Here is a 24,519-nt window from a genome sequence, read left to right as displayed (position 1 = left end):
TGTTCAAGATAAATACATGTTGCCCGGAGCACACCTCGACCAGAGGACAGTTTGCCTAGGACAGTTCTGGTTCACACCTGTTGCTCCAGAGCAATGACTTACAGGGTCTCCCTTCTTTCTCCAAAGTGTTCTGGTTGGGGTGCCTGGGGGCCTCAGTCGGTTAAGCGTCCAACTTCGGCTCAGGTCATGATCTCACAGTTCATGAGTTCGAGCCTAGAGTCGGGCTCTGTGCTGACGGCTCGGAGCCCGGAGCCTGCCTCGGATTCTGGGTCTCCCTCTCTTTCTGCCCCTCCCCGGCTCGGGCTCTGTCTCCCTCTCTCTCCAAAATAAATTTAAAAATACTAAAAAAATTTTTTTAGAAAGCGTTCTGGTTTCAGGATGAGTTAACGACGTAGCTGCGAAAAATTAAGCACAGAAAGATACTTTCATCTCAACAAGCTCATTTTCGAAAACACCACCTTGTAGGTTTTTACCTGAATTAAGGGATAAGATGAGTCTTCCTTTAACTAACTCCAGGGTGACGTGCTTGCCATTTTGTCCTTCTCGGTGGAGTAGAATCCCATCGGTCTGCCTGGTCTTAAATTTCAAAGAAATGACATCTTTTGTTGGACTCACGGATTTCTGATTCAATGTGTATATCAAGGAGCTCTTTCCATCAAAATTAACCACCTCAGATCCTACAGTGGGAGACATTAAAAAGTAACCTAAGGGGGCGCCTGGGTGGCGCAGTCGGTTAAGCGTCCGACTTCAGCCAGGTCACGATCTCGCGGTCCGTGAGTTCGAGCCCCGCGTCAGGCTCTGGGCTGATGGCTCGGAGCCTGGAGCCTGTTTCCGATTCTGTGTCTCCCTCTCTCTCTGCCCCTCCCCCGTTCATGCTCTGTCTCTCTCTGTCCCAAAAATAAATAAAAAACGTTTAAAAAAAATTAAAAAAAAAAAAAAAAAAAGTAACCTAAGTACAACATGTCTTTATTAGCGCATTGAGATGTATAAGTCAACACACACATACGCAAGGGGGAAATCCATGTGGCTAATTTTCCCTTCCTACCAGTAGCCGATACCCCTAAACTCTACTCTTGGCCTTTCCTGACGTTTTCCCCAAAATGTATCATCTAGACGTACACGCCAAGTACGTTGGCCAAGTCCCAGTTGCTCCTGCCTTTCTAATGACCACTTCTCATCCTGTAAAAAATGAAGATCAGTAAAGAAGTTGAAGTCACCCCCCGCACCACCCCCCCCCCATCACACCATGGCTACGACGCTGCCGTTTTCTCTCAACTTTCTGGCCGTTTCATCTTTCCAACCATCAAGGTCCCTTGCATCTGAAAAAGTTATATTTTATCATTAACGTAGAAAGAGCACTGGTCAAACCACTTGAAGACAGAACAAGAGAGACACAGAGGGATTCGTATTACCCAGAAAAATCTCCTGTGTTTTTCGTATCTCACAAGTAAACAAGACAAGACGTGACTGTGCCTTAAAAAGACAAACACCGTGTGATTTTACTCGTGCGTGGAATCTAAAAACAAAACAAATCAATAAACAAACAAGAAGACAGACAAACAAGAAGAGAGAAAGAGCACGGACAGGGGAGGGGCAGAAAGAAAGGGAGACACAGAATCCGAAGCAGGCTCCAGGCTCTCAGCCAGCAGCACAGAGCCCGACGCAGGGCTCGTACTCATGGACCGTGAGATCGTGACCTCAGCTGAAGTCGGAGGCTCAACCAACTGAGCCACTCAGGTTGCCCCTATTTATTTATTTTTAAATGTTTATTTCCTGACGGAGAGAGAGAAGAGAGAGAGGGAGGGAGGGGCAGAGAGAGAGGGAGAGAGAATCTCAAGCAAGCTCTGCACTATCAGCACAGAGTCCGACGTGGGGCTCTATCCCGCAAACTCTGAGATCATGACCTGAACCAAAGTCAAGAGTCCAGTGCTTAACTGACTGAGCCACCCGGGGGCCCCTAAAAAGAAAAATTTTAAGAACACATATGTATAACAAATAAAGGTGCAAGAGAAAGCCAATAAAATGGGAAAATTCAGAAGCTTGATTTTGATTCACACACACAGTGGAAAATATATAAACACTGCCGTCTGTCTAAAAATCATGTAAACAAGCAGTTATTCTCCATTGCATAATTAAATGAATGTGCCTGATAAAAACATAACCCTTTGTCAAATTCAAACAATGTCCTTTAGCGTGTTAGATGACAGTAATGAGAATTTGATAATGAAGGATTTAAATACTTTCACATTTTACTAGTCTAGTTTTTCTGCGGGCACGTCACCGAAAGGCAATGATAATAATTAAGGCTTCTTTCTTTTTTTTTTTTTTTTAATTTTTTTTAACGTTTATTTATTTTTGAGACAGAGCATGAACGGGGGAGGGCCAGAGAGAGAGGGAGGCACAGAATCTGAAACAGGCTCCAGGCTCTGAGCTGTCAGCACAGAGCCCGACACGGGGCTCGAACTCACGGACTGCGAGATCATGACCTGAGCCGAAGTCGGACACTTAACCGACTCAGCCACCCAGGCACCCCTAAGGCTTCTTTCTGAAGTGAGCGAATGAGAGCTGTTTGTTCCATGAATGATTTTGTCAGGATTATTCTGATCCGATAGCTTTGGCCCTCAGCTTCCCTGGGGCCACTGTTGCTTTGTAAGCGTAATATTGACCTTCCAGGGATGAGAACGTGCTGGAGTGTGGGGTAAGCGCAAACTGCTGGGCCCCATCCCTGGAGTTCCGACTCTGCTGGCCTGGGGTGGGAACAGAGAATCTGCGTTTCTAACACGAACCCCCAGCAATGCCGCTGCTGGCTTGATGACTACATTTGAGAACCGCTGCTCTCCAGCAGCTAAATTCTGTTTCCTAGAACCTTCTCCTCAGGCAAAACGGAGCGGTGAAAAATTTACTGGATTTATAGAAACTCAAAAGAGTGGCCTTACAACCCTTGAAAGTTTTCAGCTCTCTCTCCAACGAGATCACGGACACTTGGATGTTGCACAATCAACCACATGTTAATCATCACATGAGATCTTATGAGGCAGACTTCACGTGTCTTTTGACAGGTTTTCTAGGCCTGTAAAGTGGCGGAATTATATCATCCAGCTACATCATCAACCGAGTCAAACAAAACCACTTCAAAAATGCATCTTGTAACAGTCCTGGTTAGTTTCACTAAAGTCTTAACCGGTAACAGACTTAAGCTCCGTTAAGTCTGTTACTTAAAACGGTAACAGACTAAGGGGGTGAGAATGACACGGATAAAATTCAGGAATTGCTTTTAGAAGTCTGGAAGGTTAGGCTGCACCTCCTCTTCATTGGAAACTATCCACATCAGTCTGCAGCCTGTACAGCCCCGGTGAGCTACTTTCTGTAAAGGTTTGTTAAAAGAACAAAGAACAGTGGCAGAGGGCACATGCTCCCACCGAGCCTAAAATGTGTGCTGTCTGGCCCTTTACAGACATGCGTACATCTTCCACTCCGTGGAATCGACCGGTGACGGTCACCGGGCTCGATTCCTGATTGTTCAGAGGTGGCCGTGACGAGAACCAGTTCAGGGCCAGACATTTTGTGGTCTTTCTTTGATTTCAACATCAAAAACCCTATTTTAGATGGGAAATCACCAACTTAATTATTTTTTTGATCTGCCTATTGCATAATTCGATACACTTCATCGGTGGCTATTCTTTTTTTTAATGTTTATTTATTGTGAGAGAGAGAGAGAGAGAGAGAGAGAGAGAGAGAGAGAAAGAGAGATTGTGCATGTATGAAAAGGGGAAGGGCAGAGAGACAGAGAGAGAGAGAGAATCCCCAGCAGGCTCCTGGCTGTTAGTGCAAAGCCCGATGCAGGGCTCGATCTCATAAATGTGAGACCATGACCTGAGCCGAAATCAAGAGTCAGATGCTTAACTGACTGAGCCACCCAGGCGCCCCCCCTTGTGACTATTCCTGAATGTATATTTTTATAAGGTATAAGAAAGTATTTTGGCTCCTGTGTCGTATTATAAAAGATTGGTTTTATATTGACAAGCTTCTGTAACTTCAAATTTGGCTTCAGCAGGGATTCTGCTTTGGCAAATACAGTTTTGTTAGTAAAAGACCATTTTTCCCCATTTTCCTCCCCCCCCCCGCCCCGCCCCTGCCTTGACTTCATTTTCATTCATTCCCCAAATGCAGCCCCATTTTCATTTCATATTGACATAGGCCACGAGGTGCCACACTGTATCGATGTCGGGATAAAACAGAAGCAGACAGACGTGGCCAGACCCTCCCAGAGCGGACAGTGCTTCCCTCGTGTCCCCACTTCGGCTCTCATGAAAGAACGCATTTCTGCAGGAATCACCTAGCCTTACCGTGGGGCTAAGAAATTTGGTGACGGGGAAGCAACTCACAGTCAAGATGAGGGAAGCAGGGGCGAGAGGGCTTTTCTCCGGGGAAGCATTTGGAGAGAAAGAACGTAAACATCCTACTAATCACATGGTGCCTGTCACATGCAATTTACAGACAGGCACCAGAAAGAAGCCAACATGGTCCCAACAGTGGGCTGTACTGTTTTTTTTGTTTTGTTTTGTTTTATTTATTTTTGAGACAGAGAGAGACAGAGCATGAATGGGGGAGGGGCAGAGAGAGAGGGAGACACACAATCGGAAGCAGGCTCCAGGCTCTGAGCCATCAGCCCAGAGCCCGACGCGGGGCTTGAACTCACAGACCGCGAGATCGTGACCTGAGCTGAAGTCGGCTGCTTAACTGACTGAGCCACCCAGGCGCCCCTGGGCTGTACTGTTAATCAAGAAGCCCCTCTGTGAAGCCCAGCATATACGTTATCACAAAGATGCTTTACAACAGAAGCATTTAGACTGGAAACTCAGTGACAGGCCTCATCAAAGAGAATCAATTCTGCAAAATGCCCTTTACTTACAGATACTCAAAAACCAATCCGACTATCTGAAAACAAATTGACAGGTCGGCAAATCCAGAATGACTTTTTTAAACACGTATCCCTCAAACACGATTTTCAAAGGCCATAGAGTTTTCAAAATTAAACCGAAACATCATACTGTGGGAGACAGAAGGCTTAGCTCAATGAGTCAGTAGGAGTGAGCTCTCCGAGTATGGATGGGGGACAGCCCCGGGGTCCTCAAGCCTCCAGCTCCACCTTGACAGTAATCTCCACTAAACAGAGGCTCCCCTGATCTCTATACCACTGATTACAGACTGACTAGAGAAACCACCTTTCCAGTCTTAGAGCTCACTGGTGACGCTAAGGTGACCTTTTATCAGCTCATGAAGGTAAAGTGTTTGATACTGGACTATTGTTAAGAGGAAATACAATTTACGATGCCCCTAATTAATACAAATAATCGACTATAATATTTATTTGAATAAAAACGCCAAAATGATGTAGTAAATTACCGCTTAGCATCACACTGAACTCCCACAAGAAGGCTTCATGAACAATGTCTTTGTAGGTCATTCAACTAACTAAATAATTGGGGTACTTGACATAGAGGTCACTTGTTACGCATCAGAATAGGAAGCGGTGCTTTCCTCTATTGGAAGAGTATAGAACCCACATTCCAAAATAGAAAATGTGATACTTACTTGAAAATAACAGCGTTTTTCCAATTTTACGTGATTTTATCATTATGAGTTTTATTTATTTGTTATTTTATTTATTTTGAGAGACAGAAAGCATGAGTTAGGGATGGGGCAGAGAGAGAGAGAGAGAGAGAGAGAGAGAGAGAAGGAGAGAGAGAATCCCAAGCAGGGTCCACACTGTCCGCGCGGAGCCCGACGCGGGGCTTGAACCCGCGAACCGTGAGATCATGGCCTGAGCCAAAGTTGGATGCTTAACCGACTGACTGAGCCCCCAGGTGCCCCTAATTATTAGTTTTATTAACTGAGATTATGCTTTGATGACTGAATCACCAACGGTATTATGAAAAAGGGCCCCCCACACCAGCCAATTAGAGAAATCCAGGTTACTAGTAGTGAGGCCAAATTTGTGCTAATCGACTCATAGCCCCTGCATCCGGTCCCACAAACAGCCTTTCAGGACAACACAGAGCAGCAGCAGCTCAGAGAAAGGACTGGCGTTGTCCCGTGAGGGTCCAAATCCTGATTCCACTGTGGAAGACCTTCACCTGTCCAGGTCCGTTTTCTTATCCGGAGAAGGATGAAGAGGGCTTTCCCACACAGCAACTGAAATGAGTCTTAAACAACTTAACATCTTGACGGTGTGTGCAGCAGTGACCGAAACACGGATGTTGACTGCCTTATTACGTTTGAGCACTGGGCAAAGAAAAAGAAATACAGCAAGAGCTTTTACGCAAAAAAAAAAAAAGAGCTTTTATGTAAAATGCTTTTACGCAAGCATTTACGACTTCTGCTCCTGACCAAGATGGAGTGACCAGATTTACTCTCTCACTTGAAGCTAGAAAAAAGGGGGGGGGAGGGGCTGAGGAGGACATTAAACAATGGTTTTCATGCCCGAGGGATGGGAGACACAAGATGAGCCCTGGAACACCAATCGGGCACTGCCTGGAGAGAGCGTCCAGGTCATAGGGCAGAAAGGAGGAATTGAGGCAGAGCCCAGCAGACGTCCTGGGAAGAGGAGACAGAGTCAGAAGTCTGGGGGGCACAGAGCACCTGGAATCCACAGGCAGAGTACGAAGAGGGGAAGGATGAAGGGTGAGAACATGGGCGGCCAGCAACACGCCCCTCTTGAGTGTTCGGCAAATGCCGATCAGTGTGTGCGAGGGACGGAGCCCATCAGGACCGGGAAGTGAACCATCTAAGAGGACGAATGGCTTGGGAACAGTGCCCACTGTTATCATCCAGACCGGAGACCTCACCAACATCTGCCAGTGGGTGGAGTACTCAGAAGGCTCTTACCTCAGTGGTGGGAATAATTACCCTAGACTAAAACACTGCTTTGGTTGGGCTAACACACTTTTTTTTTTTTTTAACGTTTATTTATTTTTGGGACAGAGAGAGACAGAGCATGAACGGGGGAGGGGCAGAGAGAGAGGGAGACACAGAATCGGAAGCAGGCTCCAGGCTCTGAGCCATCAGCCCAGAGCCCGACGACGCGGGGCTCGAACTCACGGACCGCGAGATCGTGACCTGAGCTGAAGTCGGACGCTTAACCGACTGAGCCACCCAGGCGCCCCAACACACTTTAAAAGCAACACCTAGAAGAATCAAATCCCTTCAATTCAATGTGTCCCTGAAGAAAGTTCAAGCATATAAGAAAGCAGGAATATCCAGCACCCAAGGTAAAAATCAAAATGTATGGCATCTACTCAAAAATCTCCAGGCATACTAGGAAGCTGGGAAGGATGGCCCACAGTGAGGGAAAAAAAAAAAAAGCAATCAAAATAGAACTGACCCAGATATTATAATTAGCAAAGAAAGGCATTAAGGCAGTTGTTACAACTGTCATGCATATGTTCAAGAAGTCAGGTAGCTACACAAGAGATACTTCTAAAAAAGTGAAAATTACAATGTCTGAGTTGAAAAACACACTGAATGGGACGACTGGCAGGTTAAACAATGCAGAAAAATAGACTAGTGAACTCGAAGACACAGCACTAGAAATATTTTAAAATGAAACAAGGCATAAAAAAAATTACTTGAGAAAATAAACAGGACATCAGTGAAGCTGTGTGACACAACAAAATCAAACAGCCTAATATGTGTTTTATCTAATGACAATTGGGTCCCTTAAGGAAAAAAGTGAGGGGAAAATGTAGAAAAAAAAATATTGGAAGAAACGATGGCTGAAACTTTCCAAATCTGATGAAAACTATAAACCCACAAATCAAAATAACCCAGTGTGCTCCAAACACAAGAAACCGAATAAAACAAAACCAAACTACATCAGAAACAAATTGCTCCAAATCTTAAAAGCAGCTAGAGGGGAAAAAAAAGGCATGTCACATTCGAAAGACACATAGATACAGATAGCAGTGGGTTTCTCTGGGGACAGGATACAAGTGAGGAAACATAAGAGCAATGTCTTGAAAGTAATGAATGAAAAAACGTTATCCTAGAATTCCATACTGAGCTCAAATAAGTCTCAAAAATGAAGACGAAATACCAACTTTCTCCAGACATCCAAAATGCGAAAGAAGTCCTCACCAGCAGACCTACACGGCAAAAAATGCTAAAAGGAGCCTTTGAGGTGGAAGGAAAATGGTATGTGGAAATGTGGATCAATACAAAGGAATAGAGAACGCCAGAGTTTACATGGGTCGATAAATATAAATGTGTATGTATACATGTATATACATACCTGTATCTCATTAGATAGAAAATACTAACTGTATGTTGTATATAAAATAGAATGGTAACAGAAGGATTATAAATACTGACACATGTTGAGGTTGTTAAATAAAACCATTTTTGATGCAATTATCCGTCGGTTTTTCTATTTTTATTTTTTTTAATGTTTTTATTATTTTTATTCTTGAGAGCGAGCAAGACAGAGTGCAAGTCGGGGTGGGGCAGAGAGAGAGGGAGACACAGAATCCGAAGCAGGCTCCAGGCTCTGAGCCATCGGCACAGAGCCCGATGCGGGGCTCGAACCCACGAACCATGAGATCCTGACCTGAGCCGAAGTCAGATGTTTAACTGACTGAGCCACCTAGGCAATATACTTTTTAAATAAACACAATATTTTGAAACAATTACCTGTTTTATTCCCTTATTCTCTTCCCTGCTAACCCATTTTATTTTCCTTTTTTTAAAATATTTTTTAATGCTTATTCATTTATTTTGAGAGACAGAGAGAGAGAGAGGGCAAGTGTGCGAGCAGGGGAGGGGCAGAGAGAGAGAATCCCAAGCAGGCTCCACGCTGTCAGTGCAGAGCCCGATATGGGGCTCGAGCTCAGGAACCATGAGATCACGACCTAAGCCCAAGTCAGGCGCTTAACCGACTGAGCCACCCAGGTGCCCCTAACCCATTTTATTTTCAATGCCTGATCTGACACAGGACTGGAGGGCCACACGGACGACTGGTGGATGACCACGTTGTTCGCCATTCTGTGCCTACATAATCCACATTCCCAAGGATTCGTGCACTCTTTCCTTCGTCTTTGCTTTCCTTCCGTCCTCCCCTCCTTCTTTCTTCCTTCTCTTATTCACCAATAAACACACTAATAAACCATGATGGGCATGGAGCCAGCTCAAGGGTAGACTTGAGAAGACACTGACCTTGAACGTGGGGAGTCGAAGTAGATGGCCGAAAAGCAGCAACTGAAGGTGCCCCGAAGAGGAATAACAATCGAGAAAAATGAAGGTAGACCTGGGCACAGAATGCCTGTCTGTGGCTTCAGATGTCAACTTGGAATTGATCAGACAGTGCGTAAACGTTCCTGAAAACTTAAGAAAGCAGAAAGACACCCAAGGGGAGACCTTTTCAGAGTAGAATACAAAGCCAAGAACAAGTCCATGGGGAATATGAGCACTGGACACTGGGGGCTGCGGCAGGGGGCAGGGGACTCCAAACAGACTGTGCACTCTAGACGTGGGGGGGAGGGATTTTCAGGAAGAGAACACTCATGTGCCAGGAAGCCACGAAAATGCGTGAGGTTGGTTTCTACGAATGGCCAGTGTCATTGGAGTATAACCGGGGTGTAAAGAAATGAAACCAAACAGAGAAGTTGCATCCAAGGGACACTATACGCCAAGAGAAGCAATCTGGACATTTTCTCACTATCAACAGAGAAGTGAAAATAGAAATGGGGGGGGGAGATAATCATTAGCCCTTTGGGCTATAAACCGTATCATATTCAAACACTGTCAAAAATAAAAGTGCAAAGTGCTAGGCTTCAACAATCACTCTTATTAATAATAAAAATGAAGACAATACAGAGAGAGGCCCTACTATCAAGGAATGTACTCCGCAAAGTTTCACAAGTAGTGAGGACTATTATAAGTTACGGTGGGAACCCCTGATGCCCGACAGCTCGTGTTCGCTGAATTTTGGATGCACGCAGGCCCCATGAGAGCTACACAGCCAACCAGCCCTTCCGGGGATCAGGCGCACAGCTTTGATCTTTCTGGAACTGACCTCTAACCGGAGGAACCATGGTAATATCTCCTCAAGAAGAACATCAAGCTGACGGCAAATCCCCATCAAAGAGCACGCACGGCTTTCAAGTAGTAAACTGATGTTGTTTCCCGGGTAATGGGAGAAAGGAGAAACTCATTTTATGGGATCAAAGAGAAACCGAGGATCAGGCGTCCCGGCCGTTGCGGCCGTGAGCGTGTTCGTGGATCCCAGAAACAAAAGGATGGAAGGAGATGACCGACGGAAAGAGAAAGAAAAAGGCGGACGGCCACGCGGCGTCACGTGGGCTAAATGGTGCACGGAAATGCCATGCAGAGGTAGGATTTGGAAACAGAGCAGAAGGGGAGCCTGTCATCTGGCAGCTGGATGAGCTGAGGCCGAAGGGGACCCTTGAATCTAGAACGGGGTTGCTTCTGGGATGGTGAGCCTCACCTCCAGAAGGTCTCACTGTCTGTGGGGTTAGCGAAGGGGCAATGGTATCATTCTTACACAACCGCTCCCTGTGCCCTCGAGTGCCCATATCCTCCTTGATCCCTGAGCCAACAGAAGCCGAGATTCCTGCAGCCACTATTTCTCTGCACGTTCCTCGTCCCTCCCCGGGACCCCTCCCTGCCCGCAGCTCACCTCCCAAGCCCTTCACTTGGAAAACCGACTGACCGCTCTACTCCCTGTGTCCCGGGGTCACGTTCCAGTATTTTACGTCTGTTTTGTACAATTTTATGGCTTCTCATAAAATCCTGACAACAAAAATGAATCATTCTAGAATGGCCCCCCACCTCCAATGTTTAACATAGTTCTTGGCAAATGGCCAAGTGGCCGATAAATTCTTAGATGGCAAGTGAGGGAATGAGGAAATGAAGGCCAGGATAATATAGTGGTTACGAGAACCGAATTTGGGAGAAAAGACATCGCTTTCGAAATGAAGTGGGACCAAAAACCCAACCTTACGAGACGTCCCCATCCGATATACTCTTTGGGTTAGTCTCCGGTTTTCCAGAAGGTATTTTTTAATCATTATTTTTTCTTTTCGTGTTACTTTAAGTAAATACTGGTATATTCTAGATCATCGAAATGGCAACCGTAGAGTTGATTCCCCCATGGACTTCACTGAAGGTGTTTATGCTTGTATTTACGCGATTTTTGTTACTCTTCTCATCAGTAGAGAAAAGAGGGAAGACACGACACGTAAATGACGTTCAAAAGAGGCCTCAAGCAGAGAAAAGTGGAGACGCAAGCGGTGAACCTAAAAGAAGAACTGAGTCATCATCGTGGGGTTCGGGGAAAACAAGATCACCAGCGTCCCCACACGAGGGTCACCCCAGTGACAGCCTCAGAGAACAGCATCATCGGTCCCAGTAAATGACTGCTGTCGATTTGGAGTTCGTTACTTTCATGAAGTAAAGGTTCTGAGGCTCAGGCCAGGTGCACCTGCACATTCGACTAGAAAATAACTAAAGACAGCATAATATCAAGGCGTTCCATAAAAAACCGTTTTACGTAGATATTTAAAAGGCTGAGAGAAGTCAGGTTCAGTTTTCAGTTCGGCATTTAGAGCACGTCAGCCCGTCATCGATGTCGGCGGGGGGAAATAAACACCACTTACTGTATGCACATCCGTACACTTCTATCCGCATCCCAATCCTGCCCTTAGGGTTCCAGGCTATGGGGAGGAAGCGCAGGAACCTGGCTTCGAAGGGAGGCTCGAGTCTGTAATGTACCACGCTGTCTGCGTTTGTGTTTCCTGGAAAACCCTGGGAGAAAACGGAGAAAGGGATCAATGCATCTGCAGAATGCCGAGTTCACTGTCACCTCTCGTGCCTGTGAGGGATGGGTGCCTCACCTTGTTAATACGCAAAAGGCCGCCAGCTTTATAGAAACGCCGCTAACGTTTGAGAGGCTGTGCGACAACCTTTCTTCAGGGCCTGGATTAGTCGCCACGGTCTAAGTTTCCCTTATTTGCAGGGTAAATAAGGAATTTGCAGACGTTCACACGCAGCCCCACATCCAAGGCAATCAAGCGGAACATGGAGCCCGATGCAGGGCTGGATCCCACAACCCTGGGATCACGACCTGAGCCGAAATCAAGAATCGGACGCCCAACCAATGAGCTACCCAGATGCCCAACCCCTGACGCTTCATGTGGCCTTTCAAAGTTGATTCCATTGATTCGTCATCAGATTCTTAACCAATTTTCCCAGATGGCCTAGGCTATCATAGTCGTCGTAACAATCTAAAGTTTTCCTGTTACACAGCATCTTACTAGAAAATGCTACCCCATCCAGGGACCTTACCGGTCTATGCTCCGCAAAGAACGAGTAAGGGCCCTCAGCTTCTAAAACGTAATGCCAAACGTTAAGTCTACCTAAAATTCTGTCAGTTCTTTGGAACCCAACAGTCAAAACTTCCAGTTGTACGCTCTTCGATCTCTCCCAGTTTTATTATTCAGAGAGGCAAAAGATGTCCCCGTAACACTCCTGCATATGACAGTAATATAATTAGGGGGAAAAAGTCGGCCCTTCCTTATGCCCACTTGCATCAGAAGGTCAGACTCACCTTCCTGCCTGCATGTCACACAAACAGCCAGATACAATCAAACAGCCCAGGAGCGAAGTTCTTCTTAGCTCAGCCACGAATGATGCCTGCCTCGTTGTCTGGCCTTGTGGAACACTAGGCCCCAGCTCAACGACCAAGTCAAGTTCAATCCCTAGTAAGCCACGACAACGAGGTATAGACAGACGGAACTAAGGATATCAAAAGCTCCAATGTGGTGGGATTCTCAGTTGCTATAACTCTTCCTCTGGGCTAGAGAATGAAATACCAACTCAGACGCACTCAGTCATCTCTCTCTCGTTCAATGGAAGTGTCATCTTTGTCCTTTACGCCGTCTTCGTTTTCAAGGGTTGGCAACTGCTACGCCACGATCAGCGTGCCTCCACGCTCCAGAGGTGAATTTAGAACTGCATTGTACCTGCCCCACCACTTGCCGGCCCGTGGCCTTAGTTGTAGTTATGGGCTGCGGGCCACAGTTCCCTCGCCTACAAAACCAGCTTGTAAACCCTAACTCCACAGGTTGAGATGTTACTAAGTTAGACAATATCTGAAAAGTAACATTCCCATATCGGCCTGGAGGTAGGCGGTCCACAAAGGCTGGCCACTGTGGCTGTGCCCCTGGCTGCCATTTTGGATACCGTAGGTACCTTCGGCCGAGGGGGCTCGTCTGTCAAACTCAGCACCCTGTTACTTAACATCTCAGGTTCAGTACCCAAGATGTGCAGGTAAAACAGTGAAGGGAGAAACATCAGCTCCTACATTCACGGTGATGCCCAACTTGTAATTCAATTTAAGAACTGAAGTCAAGGGGCACTCAGGTGGCTAGTCGGGTAAGCAACTGACTCTCGATTTCCGCTCAGGTCATGGGATCAAGCCCAGCGTCGGGCTCTGTGCGGACACGGCGGAGCCTGCTTGGGATTCTCTCTCTCCTTCTCTCTCTGCCCCTCCCCACCATGTGCTCTCTCTCACTCTCCAAATAAATAAACTTAAAGAAAAAAGAATTGAAGTCAATATTTATTTGAGTGTTGCTGACAAAACTTGTAAATCTCAGCATGAACCATTTAATTAAATTACTTCCTAAGAAGGATACTTAAGTTGTATTTTCTTGATATATAATTACTTCCTTCTAAAATATTGTTTACGGACTATAAATTCTGAAAATCGCCCTTCAGATTGTGTGATGATAGTGCCAGACAGCAAAAGGAATTTCGAGTTCTATTTTAGTGGAATTTAAACAGAATACTCTTTAAGAAATACTTCAAGTGGCAATAATGTCTTAATAGTCTATGAAAAGTGGGGATTCAAAACACACTCTTCACAGCTTCTGAGAATCCGTGTTCAAAACAAAACATTCATCGCGTCCGATTTTAATTATATTCAAATACTTGGAACCTATGTATGTGTATGTATACACCTATGTGATTATCATAATTCATTCTAATTTTAAGGAATTACGTGATTTGTGTCTCATGTAGAATTATTAACAGTCCTTTTGGATACAAATCAATGATACGTTTCCTTAAAGATACAGAGATTAAGTGAAGTGAGTCTCGCACAGGTGGGATCTCTACTAGGATATCTATGCTCTCATGTTTGGGGCTAATTACTGAAATGATCCCGTATAGTTTTGTTAAGCTAACGTTTCTTTTTCAGAGGTGGTATAATCTATTATTCTATTCTAATCTATTATTCTATTCTATTCTATTCTTCTATCTATATAATCTATTATTCTATATTTTTGGTTTAGTGTTTCCAGAACAAACACAGATGCACAGGCTGAACGCAGACGGACAAGAACAAAGGGTCACCCTCGCCCTGTTCTAACACGCGGGAAGGGGCAGACCCCACGGGAGCAGAAAGCAGCGGTCCCGGTGGAAGCGAGCTGCCCTGGGCAATTCCTCAGCAGCTCTCACCCAGGCTCCCCTCCACGCAGACCTATGAAAATCGAAAATCGGCTCCATCCAACTTCTTCCCCATCTCTCGTTACGGGAGTGACCTCAGGGAAGCCGGCATCTTCATGTATAAAGTAGGAACAAGAAAAACTCTTACAGTTCTGATGGGCTAGGGTATGAGAGTTTCACGGGTTCATCATCTAACCGTTTTCTCCATGGCATTCCTGCTGAGGGTCGCTGGAGGGGTGCTGGGTGGAGGGATGGGCTAAATGGGCGACGGGCATTAAGGAGGGCGCTTGTCGGGATGAGCGCTGGGGGTTATATGTAAGTGATGAATCACTAAATTCTATTCCCGAAATCATTATTACAGTATAGGTTAACTAACTTGGATTTAAATTTTAAAAAATAAGCTAATATTTGAAAATGTTCACAACAGTACCTGGCTGGCATAATAAATATTATACATCACAATTAAACTAATTGCACTCAACAAATATTATACATCACAATTAATAAATAACACATGAACTGGAAAAAAAATAAACCAACACCCCCCCCCCCCACTATCGATCAGAAACACTTCAGCTAGACGTGGACTCAATATTCAATCACTTTAAAAGCATCACAATTGAGTGTTTCATCCATGATTAGGAACAAACAACGTCTGATGAAGTTTTCCGTTTCCCCGTTAGCTATGCGGAAGGGAACCCGAGTCCGCGGCTTGGGCTCCATTCACATGCTACAGATGCGTTTCTAAAATAATATGTTTTAGCAATCGATGACATTTCTGAAAAGCTGCCCACTCTGCATTTCGTTTATTCAGCAGTCACATCAGTAGGATCTAAATCACAGGAAAGGATCATTACGAGGCTCAGGCAAAGCCCCAGTCTCCAGCGTAACGTGCCCCATCCCATTCTGCATTAGAGTCAACAAATGACCTTCGAGATGCCGATCATGTATTTGTCACTGTACGTTTGAAATATCTGCGTCGTGAGAAAGGCTTTCCTACCAATTCTTTGTTTCAAAATAGGAGTGGGGCTGTCTACAGAAATGGGTCTCCGTGATTTTAAAAATAAATAATCATTAGGGCTCTAAGCTGGGCCCCTACGAAATCCAAGCTTCGCTCTGCACTCACACTGTTCACTGCATTTTAAGACCTCTGCGGTAGGAGAGGGGATGTTGCGGGGACTAAGGGGGTGTGCGGGAATCCCCGAGCTCTGAGCTCTAATTCTGGCCATTTTAAGTGCCGGACCATGATGGTGTTGGACGACAAATACTTAATCTCCCCACGTCTCTGCTTCTTCATGAGTAATGGGGGAATACTAACAATTATTGCTATTGCTAAATATAACATTTTGTCCCTGTTATTTTTGGAGGCTCGTGGGCCACGAAAGGACGTACTAAAATCATTTCCTGTAATCAGACCATGCGAACGCTGTGGTCGGTTGCTTTAACGTCCATGCTCTCGTGATAAATTATTTTTAACATTTTAGTGAACCAGGAAGTACCACAAGATTTACACTTAAAGAAAACAAGGGAAGTATCCGCCTGCCACTTTGGTTTTACTGACTGAACTGGACATTCAGTAACACGGACTGGATGTCACGTGTCGGACCCGGAAGGAGCCGCTCAGTCATCCAGACCAGCAGGCTTCGTGCCCGGTGACCGCTCAAGCCTCAACGCGTGCAGACACGTTTACTTCAACGTGTTCTAGAAAGGGAACGGATAATCTCTCGTCTGGCTTAAAACCAGAAAACACGCCCCCCAAGTGTGCTTAAAAGATTTGCTTGTGCGTAAGACGTATGTCTGAATGCACACAATAGGTACCTTACAGGCACGTAAGTAGTATATTCTGATGTGAAAATCTCCGTGTGCCGGAAACAGTGTGCACTTAATGAGTGGTTCCTGGTATGTTTTATGGCCTCTTCGTGGAAGCAAGTCACAAAGTCAAACCCACAGCTGACCCAAAAGACACAACCACCTCTCTGTGTCCCAACACCTGCCCCTGCCTCCAGGCAGAACCCACCCCATGAGCGAGTACAGCTACGCCACCCAGAAACCCACGGGGCCCAGCCCTGGAGCCGTCCACACCCCCGGGGCCAACACAGACGCAAGAAACAGGTCCTAAATGCCGCTGCTCTTGATTGACGTGATTTTTTTTTTTTTTTATCTGCGCGGTATAGAGAAGGGCAGTGTAAACGTTGCCAAAATATGGTTGAAATAAAGTATTTTTAAAACTTTATTTTTGCTAAAGTTGTATTGCTAAGTGTTAGGCTTTTACCACTTTGTTTTACCTTCTGCCTGAAATATGAACCCAGGAGAGAAGTCAGGTTTCCTTGACTCTGCAGGAAAACTAGAGTTTGGGTTTCTCCATACTCTTCCCTTCCCAATCTTCCTAAATGATCAGCAGAAATACATTTTATAAGCTATCTGGCCATTTTTTGCTGGCAAAGAGGTAAAGAAAAAGCCAGGAAAAAAAATATTTCCAATGCCAACAACATGGTATTTTATTTGATTTTACTTTAATATTTACTTATGTATTTTTGAGACAGAGAGAGAGAGAGAGAGAGAGAGCGCGCGCATGCGCGTGCAAACACAAGGGAGGAAGGGGCAGACAGCGAGGGAGAGAGAAAATCCTAAGCAGGCTCCATGCTGTCAGCACAGAGTCCAATGTGGGTCTCGATCCCACGAACCTATGAGATCACGACCTGAGCCAAAATCAACAGTCAGACGCTTCACCGACTGAGCCACCCGGGTGCCTGCACAAGATCGTATTTTAAAAACAATACACGGTTATTGAAAACAATACCAGAACGTTGCAAATAAGCGTGTGTGACTTCATATATGGCACAAACTTAGTTTCTGAAGAATGACTTAGCTTTCAGTATGTGAGGAGTCACACAAAAGAGTAAAATAAAGTTTAGCTGGTTTTATAAGAAATGCCTCAAATGAGTGTTTAATAGTGTGCACATCCTATCAGCAACTGGAAGAAATTAAATAAATTTGTTGAAATAAAAGGATTAAATAAAACGTTTAAATTTGACTCTAGGCATAGTTTTGAGGGCATTCTTTAACAGTTCAGATTATTGGCAGAATAGCACTGTCCTGTTAGCCTCCTGTATATGTTGAAAATAATGATACATAAAGTAGATTATTTATACAAAATTGAGCCAGATTTCCCCTTGAGAAGAACCAGTGACTTGAACTGATACCAGTTTGTGTTTAATTCGACATTAAGGGGCTCCTGGGCGGCTCAGTTGGCTGAGCATCCGACCCTTGGTTTTGGCTCAGGTCATGATCCCAGGGTCGTGGGACCCAGCCCTCCATGCTCAGCATGGGGCCTGCTTAAGATTCTCTCTCCCTCTGTCTCTCTCTCTCTCTCTCTCTCCCTCTGCCCCTCCTTCCTGCTCGTGTGCACTCACATGCTATCCCTATCTCAAATAAGAATAAAATTTTAAATATTTAAAAAATAAAATACATCATAAGGCAGGGAACTCATGTCACTCACTATGATGGGCTAAACTGTGTCCCCCTCAAAATTCGTATGTTTAAGCCCAAACCCATAGTGCTTCAGAATATGACTGTATTTGGAGAAAGGGTCTATAAAGAGGTGATTACGGTAAAATGAGGTCATTACAGTGAGTCCTAATCCAGTGTTATTGGGTTGTTATAAGAAGGGGACATCTGGACAGACGGACAGACCCTAGATAGGGTACACACAGAGGGAAGACCATCTGAGGACCCGGGGAGAAAGTGGCCATCGGCAAGTCAAGAAAGAGAGGCCGTAGGGGAAACCAAAACTCCCCACACCTTCATCTTGGACTTTTAGCCTCGAGAGTCACGAGAAAATATATGAGGTGCTGGGTGTCGACCACGCTCATCGTGGGGATCATTTCGCAATACGTCCACACGTCAGATCACCACGTCGGACACCTTCGTATTACGTGTCAGTGACGGCACCATAAACTGGGGGGAAAAGAAAACTCCACAGTAGCGATATACAGCTCGAACAAAAACCCTATTTTTAAATAACCTCTGAGGGAGACTGAGCAACTAAATACTTCTGAAATATTCGGTGTGGATTTTAATTTCTTTCCAGAGGCTAACTACCGGGGCGCCCGGCTGGCTGGGTCGGAGAAGTGTGCGACTCTTGACGTTGGGGGCAGTGAGGTCCAGCCCCACACTGAGTCAATATTTAAACAAACAAACAAACAAACAAACAAACAAACAAACAAACTTTAAATACATATTTTTTTTAAAAAGAGCCAAACTGCCTGTTTTAATATAGGGAAACAAGTAAACAATCCTGCAGCAACGGAATGCAAATTTTTTCCGTTGAAAATTTTCTTCTCAAATGAGACATTTAGATTTATCCTACACTGTTTATAAGGGAAACATACTTACCATCACAGGATTTTTCTAGCCTTTCTAGAAAAAAATAAGTCATTTCTGAGTGGTAGTTACAATTCTGCGTTCAAAAGGAAGTGTTAATAACTTAAATAGGATTTAGCCAAAGAAGTTGAAAACTATGTCAAGATCAAATAGCTGTTTTTCAACTAATTATCTATCCCAAACCGTCTGGCTTGTTTTAGTAACAAAACGAGGATGCTCTTTTCTTAGCGTTTTAAATCTGAATCAGCAACACCGTCCAACCAAGATGATTAGGGCCACTAGAAGTTCAAAATTAACTCTGACACAAGAATCCTACTTCGCATAGGATAAAAGAAGGCTGTATCTGAAAAGTCAGTTGACATAAACACGAAGGAAGTCCTTTGTGCCACATAATAGCCATTTCATAGGGAAGACAAAAGGCCGTGTGGGGGCCAGAGCAGAGGTAAGACAATTCTCCATGGGTTTCTCACATTTCTGCACCTCTTACAAACGGAAGCCCTGACTATCTTTTATCCCGAACTATCTTCCAAGGACATTTATACAGAAAGCTTCCTTGTGAGATAATCTTTTTCTTCCAAGCTAAGGGCAAGCATGTGTCCTGCACAAAAGATTCAGGTTCCCTAAGCTCTCGTAACATAACCCCACGTGCATGCAGGCATCCACCTGAGCCTATAAACACGGCCCACGGGTGACGCAGGGTCAAGGAGAACTGCGGCCGGTACGTGAGGCTGCCTGCTGGGCTTTCTGGGTAACCAAGTAAGTCACACACGCCTCTGTCTCTGACCCAGGTGTCTCTTAGTCTTCTCCCAGCATCCAGAAAACAAGCAGGCTAGCCTGCTGCAAATAGAGCAAAAGTTCAGACACCTCGCAGTTCTGGGTGGAAATTTTAAAGTTCGTCTCCCTGAAGACGCTGGAGAACGTGTATGAAAAGGTGGGGGACTAAAGAATCTATTTAACTCAAGTTGCTGTGCAATCATTTATATATTTTCATATACTGGTCTGTTAATTTCTGTCTTGCTCTTTTGTTCGCCTTTATTAATGCACGACGGCAAACTATTTTTTTAATTTATTCCTTTTTTTTTAAATACTGTGCGTTCTCCTGTTGCTTAATACAAAATAACAAGAAAGAACAAAATGTCGTCTGTGTTTTCACTAGCAGGAAAGCCCTGATTGACACGGAAAATAAATGATACGCATAGATGGCCTTGGCTAGAAAATTCGAACAGTACAGAAAAGCTTAACATGCAGAAGCCACTCTTTCCCCAGCCCCATAGTTAACCATTTTGGTATGATTTATTATAATTGTCTTCTGCGTTTACCGCTTCCCATCAATCCTTTCTTTTCAGATTTTCTAACAGGGATCCCCCTGATTCGAGACAGGGCACACATCAGGCATAGTGAATGCTACCTGTCTGCCACAGGATCCTTCCCATCATTAACAACGTTCTAGAGAAGCTCAAGCCTACGTCCCAGGCACTGGGGAAAGCATTAGCAAATGCCGCCTGATCCCTCGTCCCAACAGGGAAGACCGCCGGATCCACAAGTCGCCAGTCCCTGTCACTTGGAGATACCCTCCCTCTTTCCTCCTCCAAAAGGGGGGCAGGGAGAAGAGACCCACCCTGTTCCCAATCTTCAGAAAGGCACATGAGGAGCTCATCCTGGATTTAATCAGTTAGAGGCAGGATCAAGTGACGTCACTTTTGTAAACTGCTTACCATTCATTTTTAATCAACCTGTGGCATAATAAAAAGCATGCATCTCATTAACTAGACATCCCATTTGCTCATTATTAGTTTTGCGATGCTACATTCTGCTCATATAATTAGCCTCCATGGTTCGTTTCTGCAGTCGAATTTGCACCTACGTAAAATTTTACAGAATTGGAAACTACATTATGCTATGTGTACAATCGAGATCTTTTCCATTTCAAAATGTTTACCTCAGTGCTTCAGTATGCTTGATGATCTCATTTATAATCTTAGGGTACATTTTGGACTCTTTAAATATGCAGACGAAAGTAGAATCCTGAGATTTCAGAATCACAAGGGATGATGATAATTCGCACTGAACACCTGCCAGCATCAGGGAGGAAAGATGTCCTGAGTCCCTCGGATGCAGTGACTGAGGGTCTCAGAATAAACTGACATGGGGCGCCTGGGTGGCTCAGCTGGTTAAGCGTCCAAGTCTTGGTTTCGGCTCAGGTCACGATCTCACCGTTTGTGAGATCAAGCCCCGCATCAGGCTCTGTGCAGACAGCGCAGAGCCTACTTGGGATTTGCTCTCTCCCTCTCTCTCTGCCCCTTCCCTGCTCACACACACACTCTCCCTCTCTCAAAATAACCAAGCAGAATAAACTGACAAAAGGCAGATGAACAGGAGAAAAAATGTGTTCACATAAATAGGAGTTAACAAAAGAAGTAGCTGGCTCCCAGTTGGCTCACCAGTTGGAGGCTTGCAGACCTCACTTAGCAGGGAAAGACGGAGGAGACAGGGCTTCTACGGAAAGAACAAAAAGGTGTCTTTAGGAAAGACAAAGCGGTTTCGCGAGAACAAACCAGAGGCAGGGAAAATAATGGTAATATTTGTTCATGCAGGGGACAGTGGTCTTTCTTTTTCTGTGCCATGAAACCCCGTGGAGAGGGGATTTATGGGAGGTTTATCTTGATCTCTCTCCCGGGGCCGGATCCGCCTTGAGGAGGGGATTCACCACAGCCTCACTTCTCAGAAGCAGCTGCTTTTAACTCAGATTAAGAAAGTTCCAAGAAGGCTGCTTTCTGCAGCCATTCATTCCCGAATGCCTTCAGTGTAAACTAATCTTTATGCCAACTCTAGGGTCCGGAGAGGGTCCCCCCACTAGACGCTCCTCACCCCGTGTCATCACCATTGGCCCCCCGTCCATGACCCCGCCAGGCGGTGTCTGCTCTTTACTTGGCACAGATTAGAAAACTGGTTCAGTATTCAGTCGTCTGCCCCAGGGGAACAGCTGGCCGGGGTCTGACCAAAGGGCTGTCTGACCCCAAAGCCCAGGCTCATAGCCCTTTGAGATACGACCGCTCGAGAGATCTCAGAGCGCATCTGATCCAACCTTCTTTGTGTCAGTTAATAAATTTGTTTACCTCACTGTCAACCAGTCACTGGGAGATCTTGGACAGTTTCCTTAGCCCATCCGTGCCTGTAAAATGACAACAGTACTCCCTTGCTGCGAGGAACAGCGGCCGACACTTGGGAAGTGCCATGTATCTGCTTACTGTCATTTACTTATTACCATTTACTTTGGAGAGATCAAGACGTTCTCATAAAATATTCAAAAGCTAAGTATTGACTTAACCCGTCCCATATTGATAAACACCTAGGTAGTTGTTGATTTTTGGCTGTTACCAACCATGTTGCAGTGACCACGAATGCCTTGGTGCATATGGGGGAGTGGGGAGATTGCCCAGATTCGAGGAATTTGGAAATACATGTTCCTACGAATGGTATTTCTACTTAAAGGTTGTACACGCTACTGCATAATCACTTTTCCCCTCTATGAGGGAGAAGCTTTTTAATGCATCATCCCAAATCAATTTCTTTTTTAAGTTTATTCCTTTATTTTGAGGGGAGGAGCCATGGGGCAGAGAGACAGGGAGAGAGAATCCCAAGCAGGCTCCACACTGTCATCACGAGCCTGACACGGGGTTCAATCTCATGACAATGAGATCACGACCTGAGCTGAAACCAAGAGTCAGACGCTTAAATGAGTGAGCCACCCAGGCACCCCCCAAATCAATTTCAGATGGTATTTTGCCACCAGGCAACAAAAGCCCATTGGTTTCCCAAATTTTGTGAAATTCACATTAACTGAAATTTGTGAACTGGCTTTAGAAGTATCCAAGAGAAGTCTATGGCCGGACCACCCCGAATGCGCCCCAATCCCGACTGACCTCAGAAGCTAAGCAGGGTCGTGCCTGGTTAGTACTTGGATGGGAGAAGTACCCAAGAGAAGAGAACCCAAGAGAGAAGAAAATATATTACCAAATTATTCACGAAATGATCATAATGATGATGTCCTGTGTTTGTGGACAGCCTCCTATGAATAAAGTCCGGAGCCAAGAACTTTGCTTAGACCTCCTCACTTAATTATCAGGACAACTTAAACCCCCACCTACATATGATCCAATCAATCTGACCAGACGAGCGCGAGAGTTTGTTGATGTTGTCTGGTTTGTAAAGCAAAGCTGCTTGTCATTACCACCCTTCTGGATTATTTCACAGAGTCAAAGTTTTAGAAGAAAATCCTCCATTGTGGAGTATAGTAGGTCTGCCCATGTTTTATCACAAGCCTTAGCTACTACGATTTCAGAAATGCTATACAGATATAGGTATACATATACATATATATGATATCTAATGTCTTATATAAATAAATAAATAAATAAATAAATAAATAAATAAAAGCAAAGATTTATCTCATTCATGTAAATGCTGAAAACGCAAGGTGGCAGAATTAATAACTTATGCCTAACATCTGACTGACAACAGGCTTAAGCAGATGAGCAAAGGTCTACAGTAGATAAACTATAAAGGACAAAACGCAGAAGCAACATCCACTTTACCATCCCTGGGCGATCTATGGCATACGACCTGAAAAATACCTGAAATGGTCATTCTCCTTCAAAATATCCATCCTCTTCTTTCGCACAGAGTCTAAGGGGCCACCATGACATTGAACTTTTGATTCACCCTGAGTTTGAAAGCTTGCAATCCGCAGAAGTCTCTTTCTGAAACAGAACTACCCTTTCAAGGTAGGATCTTTCAAGGGCTCTTTTAAGTCAGGATCTCTCGCTCGTCTATTCAGCCAACAACATTTATTGAACCACAGCAGCGGGAAGGCTCTGTGTCAGGCTCTGTGGAGGATGGCAGACAGAAGCGGTCAAGCTGCTTTCTAGGAGAGCTTACATTTCAACGCCCTCTATTCCTACCTGGGGCCAAGGACACAGACGGAGTGGAAGAAATGCTCATCTCTGAACAGGTAGGAGGGAAACGACAGAACACTTTCTTTGACTGCCTTACTGTTTTGCCTCGGGCTCGTTCTGTGGACGGAACATAAAACATGCGGGCCCCTGGGGCCCCTGGGTGGCTCCGTTGGTTAAGCATCCGACTTCGGCTCAGGTCGTGATCTCACAGCTTGTGAGTTCGAGCCCCACGTCGGGCTCTGTGCTGACGGCTCAGAGCCTGGAGCTGCTTTGGATTCTGTGTCTCCCTCTCTCTCTGCCCCTCCCCTGCCCGCACCCTGTCTCTCTCTCTCTCTCAAAAATAAATAATAAAACATTTTTAAAAATTTTTAAAAAACAAACATGTGGGCATCTGCAGGTGCTGAACTTGCCAGCCAGGGCACCCCTGCCTTTGTCATTGTCCCCACAGCCTCTCTTTGCTGGCCTCCACCAGACAAACACCCATCTGAAGAAAAGGGCTCACTGGTGTTGAGATCCTCCTATTTCCTGGACACTAAAAGTGATTTTTTTTTTGGGGGGGGGGGTGGGGCGCCTGGGTGGCTCAGTCAGTTAAAGCCTCTGACTCTTGATTTCAGCTCAGGTCATGATCTCACGGTTCGTGGGATCGAGCCCCAAGTCGGGC

The 24,519-nt window shown here is 45.1% G+C and overlaps 1 protein-coding gene across 1 annotated transcript in view; it reads right to left on the bottom strand.

Moving 5' to 3' along the window:
* The window catches only part of LOC102954982 (contactin-associated protein-like 3), a 194,794-nt gene that overhangs the window by 94,714 nt on the left and 75,561 nt on the right, over window positions 1-24,519 (bottom strand). The window contains exons 4-5 of the mRNA XM_042964400.1: window positions 11,673-11,820; window positions 474-677 (exon numbers count right to left, since the gene is read on the bottom strand). Coding sequence (XP_042820334.1) covers window positions 474-677; window positions 11,673-11,820 — 352 coding nt within the window. The remainder of the gene's footprint in view (window positions 1-473; window positions 678-11,672; window positions 11,821-24,519) is intronic.

The sequence above is a fragment of the Panthera tigris genome, chromosome D4 (assembly GCF_018350195.1).
Source record: "Panthera tigris isolate Pti1 chromosome D4, P.tigris_Pti1_mat1.1, whole genome shotgun sequence".
Classification (NCBI taxonomy): domain Eukaryota; kingdom Metazoa; phylum Chordata; class Mammalia; order Carnivora; family Felidae; genus Panthera; species Panthera tigris.
Note: the sequence above shows the minus strand (reverse complement) of the source record. Positions and strands in the feature narration are given on the sequence as shown.